The sequence below is a fragment of the Limanda limanda genome, chromosome 7, assembly GCF_963576545.1.
Source record: "Limanda limanda chromosome 7, fLimLim1.1, whole genome shotgun sequence".
Lineage (NCBI taxonomy): Eukaryota > Metazoa > Chordata > Actinopteri > Pleuronectiformes > Pleuronectidae > Limanda > Limanda limanda.
In genome coordinates, this window is record NC_083642.1 from 1269180 (window position 1) to 1274004 (window position 4825).

At 44.4% G+C, this 4825-nt stretch overlaps 1 protein-coding gene across 1 annotated transcript in view; it reads right to left on the reverse strand.

The window, feature by feature from the left end:
• Nucleotides 1-410: 410 nt before the first annotated feature.
• Nucleotides 411-4825, reverse strand: part of ccdc135 (coiled-coil domain containing 135) — an 8728-nt gene continuing 4313 nt past the window's right edge. Inside the window, exons 10-17 of the mRNA XM_061074012.1 lie at nt 4743-4825; nt 3702-3922; nt 3345-3557; nt 2963-3073; nt 2742-2852; nt 1537-1731; nt 610-749; nt 411-498 (exon numbers count right to left, since the gene is read on the reverse strand). The exon at nt 4743-4825 is cut by the window's right edge and continues 46 nt beyond it. Coding sequence (XP_060929995.1) covers nt 411-498; nt 610-749; nt 1537-1731; nt 2742-2852; nt 2963-3073; nt 3345-3557; nt 3702-3922; nt 4743-4825 — 1162 coding nt within the window. The remainder of the gene's footprint in view (nt 499-609; nt 750-1536; nt 1732-2741; nt 2853-2962; nt 3074-3344; nt 3558-3701; nt 3923-4742) is intronic.

A 4825-nucleotide genomic window follows, 5' to 3' on the forward strand; every position in this document is an offset into this window, starting at 1 on the left:
TGCAGCTGGACCAATAAGGGAGATCCAAAGTGATTTTCGGTGACTCCCCTCCAAATATTCACAACCAATCACATCAAGTCTACTGTTATAATTATACACGACCCCTGCTGTTCGGGGCCATTTTCATCTTCCTACTGCTAACTTAATTAGCATAGGCTGTGATAATTGTCCATAGCTATGAATAACTCTTCATTATATCTTTAAATAAAACATTTGATTGAACCAAAATCTTGGATCGGCTTCTCTCATATATAGGATAAACGAACACGCTTAACATTAGGCTTTATTGGTCAGGGGTCAAAGGTCACAGTGACCAGATACAAGTATGGGGAAAATATATGTGACTGAAACGCCTGTAAGGTCTAATGAAATAATCTGTTAGGTATTTGGAGCGGAGGCTGTTGATTGGCTCAGCTGAGCAGGTGAGGAGCCAATCGAGGGTCTTCTCTCAGCCTCTCGTCGAGAGCTCGATACTTTAGAGGAGCTTCTTCCTGGTGCCTGGAACAAAGACATGGAAACATCAAAGATGAAAAATCCTCTTGATTTCATTCAATGGAAAACACTGATGTGTGTGTCTGTGTGTGTGTGTGTGTGTGTGTGTGTGTGTACATTTTGAGTCGTCTCATGGCGACACGTATCTGTCGAGTTCTGTCGGAGCAGTAGGTCTGATATTCGTCCTCCTGTTGTTCCGTCATGTCGAGCTGGTTCTGCTGGTACCACTGTTGTTTCTTCTGCAGCTCCTGCGTCTCCTGAACAGTTTCAAAAGTTCAGATGAAGTGTTTCTAAATCCTCAGGTTCATCACAGACTCTTTAACGTGTCTGGGTTCTGCTTCAGGTTCACAGATCTCCTCAGAAAAATGCTGTTAAGCTCCACAATATCTGCCCTCATCAATTCATGTATTCATCATTAATTTAAACACTGAGAAATAACCGCGAGGAAAAATGAGTATTTATATTCAAATCTTTTTTGAGAGTTTTCTTTTTGTTCTGAGAAGAGGGCACGCATTATGGTTTAGGGGTTGTCCATCTCCTTTTTGTTAACATGATATCTCAAGAACTCCTTGAGGGAATTTCTATAAATTTTGTTGGAATAATGGATGAACTGATTCGATTTTGGAGGTCAAAGGTCACTGTGAACTTACAAAACCCTTGATTGCCCCTTGCACGTGTTAACTCAAGAACATCTCAAGAGAATCCTTGGAAATTTGAAACACACTTTCACATATTCAACTACAAATTGACTGACATTGATATGGGTGGTCAAAGGTCAAATGTCACGGCGACCTCATATGAGTGTGGGAAATATGTCAACTTAAAGTGCACTGGTTGGTGGAGGTAAATGACCACAGGACTGTTACATGGTCCCTCTGATAAAGAAATGAAGTAAACTTAATGACACACCCACACCTGAAACCACCTGTGATCATCCTCTGAGTCCAGAGTCAATTCAGGAGAAAACCTGTGAATCTTCACACATTTTTCTGTGTTCGAAAAAAACATCTGTAACACAACATGACTCGTAAACCTGTGCTGTACATTTTGGTAGCGTTCCTGGATCAGGTTGGCGTCCTCCACCAGCTTCTGCTTGAACTCAGACAGACACTCCTGGTGGAGCTCCTTGGCGTCATCAGCGCTCAGAGGGTCTGTGAAGTCGAGTCGCATGAGGAGCGGAGCCAGGATGTCCTTCTCATTCTCATGCAGCCAACTCTGCTCCTCCGCAGCCTGGCGCTCCTGCAGCAGAGGAGAAGATCAGGTGAATGAAGGGAGCTTCACGTCTAAAAGAGGCTGGACAACATTAAACTCTGATTCCGTTGGACCTGAATGTTGTTGTTACCTCACGAAGGAGGTTGTGTTTTCACCACAGTTTCTCTCTTTGTCTGCAGAGTTTCTGCTGCTTTCAACAAGTTGAAATCAAGAGTTTTTTTAAAAACCAAAATTAATGAAAGATACGATCATATGTCGAGTACCACGGACATAAAGGAATATCAGAGGCATAACTGAAGATAATGTGACGTAACAGCGGAGAGAAAAACCCTGGAAACACCAGATTACCTCTCAATCACAGAGACAGTCACATGGTCTTCAGATAGAAAAGATGAGAGAACTGACTGAAGGTTCGTATCAGTTCATATTGGTCTTTGTAGTTTTATTAAAGCGTTTTATTAATATCTGTATCACTCATAAGAACTATAACACACAGAGACGTTACAAACTAAACATGACACCAAGAAATGTATCTTCAAAAACTAGAATCACGTCCCTGTGGTGAACATTTGTGTCAAGATTCTCTAGATTCTCTTATTTTCCTCCTTGAGTCCAAGTGAACATTTTTTCTGAATTTGGAGTAATTCCCTAAAAGAGTTTTTGAGATACTGACACTGGGTGTCGGAGGACTAAAAAACATGGGACACTTTGATGGGACTGATATTTGATGCAGATCGATAATAAAAAATCTGATCATTCAGATTTAAATGTGGTTTCATGGAGGGTCTGATCTTTTCAGCTGTTGCAGAAACAATAACCAATCTGAGATCCGGTCATGACATCTGGTTGAATCTGAGGAGACTATTGGGACTTGGTGAAGGTTCTACATTGTTTCATTTGAACTACGATATATTTCAAAATGAATTTTCTTTATCAGAATTATTCTGTGGGAAGGTAAATGGATACGACATAATAAATATAAAATAAGGTTAAATATAAGGCAGGTTATAAGTAGGTTAACTTTGAGGTTATCTCACCATTTCCTGTCTCTTGCTGCGGGCCCTGGCAGCTCCTGTGGTCGTCCAGGGACAGAAGACGAGCTGAATGTCTCCCTCCTCTTCCTCTCTGCACGACACGATGTCTCTCACCTGCTCACAGGGAAAGATTTTATAAGGTCAGCTGGCGTCAGAGTCGCACAGTCACTGAGGAACATGTTCCTTCTGGACATGGAAACAAGAGAACGTAAGAACGTCTTCACCTCTTTCAGAGATTCTTCAATTTGATGAACAACCATCTCTTCATCCTTCATCAGAGAAACCAGCATCTCGTACAGAACCAGGGTCTTAACAGGCGTATCGGAGAGGCCCACCTAAACACACACACACAAACACACACACACACACACACACACACACACACACACACACACACACACACACACACACACACACACACACACACACACACACACACACACACACACACACACACACACACACACACACACACACACACACACACACACACAGTCAAACATATGCATGTTGTCATATGATCCCAGAAGCAGCAGACAGGGAAGCTACTTTGTGTGTGTGTGTGTGTGTGTGTGTGTGTGTGTGTCTGTCTGTGTGTGTCTGCACCATGAAGCTGGACACCATGTCCTGTGTGAAGTCCTCAGCCTTCTTCTGCTCCGTGGCCTCTCGTGGTTTGATGAAGCTCCTGTTCGATGGGATGAATGTGTCGGCGTCTAAGTGATACGTCACCTCGATCCGTCTCTCCGCCAACAGGAAGATGCGCTCAGCCACGTCCTCATTGGCCGGTTTGGAGCAGTTCCTGTGGAAACGCTCCACCACCTGTTGTTAGACGGACAACACACATCATTACACCTCATCAAATCTGAAACTCCTTAAACGGCCTGAACCCAAAGTCCTGTTATACAAAATATAAATGTTCATTTGATTTGTTGACTTTTCCACTTCCTGTTCACACAGCTGTACCTGGATCAGGCGTGTGGCCGGTTCTGAGTTCACGTGTTCTTCTGTGAACTGGACGTGTCGGCCGAAGTTGACTCGCCTGTAGTAGAGGGAGTCGGCGCGGCGCTGGAAGGTCTCCGTCATTTCCCCCGGTGACACCAGCCTCTGCACCAGGTTGTCCACACGGATGCTGCAGAACTTCATCTCGTGCACGCCGTCCGTGGACAGGGACTCGTACCTGTGAACTGAAAACAACAAACATTCCAGGAGTCAGGAGGCAGGAAGTTAAACCACAGAGGGAATTTTCATCCTGTTCACGAAGTTCTTGCACATTTTCACGATAAAACTCCAATTGGGAGAGGCGGTGGACTAGTGGCAGGAACTTGGACTATGGGCAGAAAAGGTCTCTGGTTCGACTCCACGGAGAAACAACAAAAAGACGAACCTGGATTGATCTGTCCAAAAAATCCAAGAGGATTCTCCCTACCCTGTCTAGTGCCCCTGAGCAAGGCACCTTACTCCCCCAACATCTGCTCCCCGGGCGCCGTACATGGCTGCTCACTGCTCTGTGTGTCCTGCACCAGATGGGTTCAAAGCAGAGGTTACATTTCCCTCCTTGCATGAGTGTGTCTGTGCATGTCTGTGCATGTGTGTGGGATAATAAAATCTATCTTAATCTTAGTCTTAAAACTCTGCTTCTTCTTGACTGTTGGTGAAGGTTTATTGAACGTTCGTCAGATTTGTTTTACTGTTATGTGTTTTCTTCTTGAGAACGAACACACGAGCATGAAGGAGGGATGACGAAATAACAACCAGCTCAACAGAGAGTTGGATCATCAGCCACAAGCGACGAGCCAGTGACACGAAGTTAGATTCTCCTGGACCACGAGTCCGTATCACATCAAGTGGGTTTTACTTCGATGTCAATGAGAATTACTGCACTACCCAGAATCCTTGGGTGTAAGAGCGACTTCTCTGATTGGTGGAGCTCAGTGTTATTGTGCATCAAACAATCATCACTGATGAGTTGAGGGAACAGATCAGTTTGTGGGAGGCGACTTTTACATAAGAGGTCGAAACGCCGTCCACGTTTGAATCGTTCTGTGGTCACGTTGTCGACCTTGTTGACCTCTCGCTCCTCCAGGTGG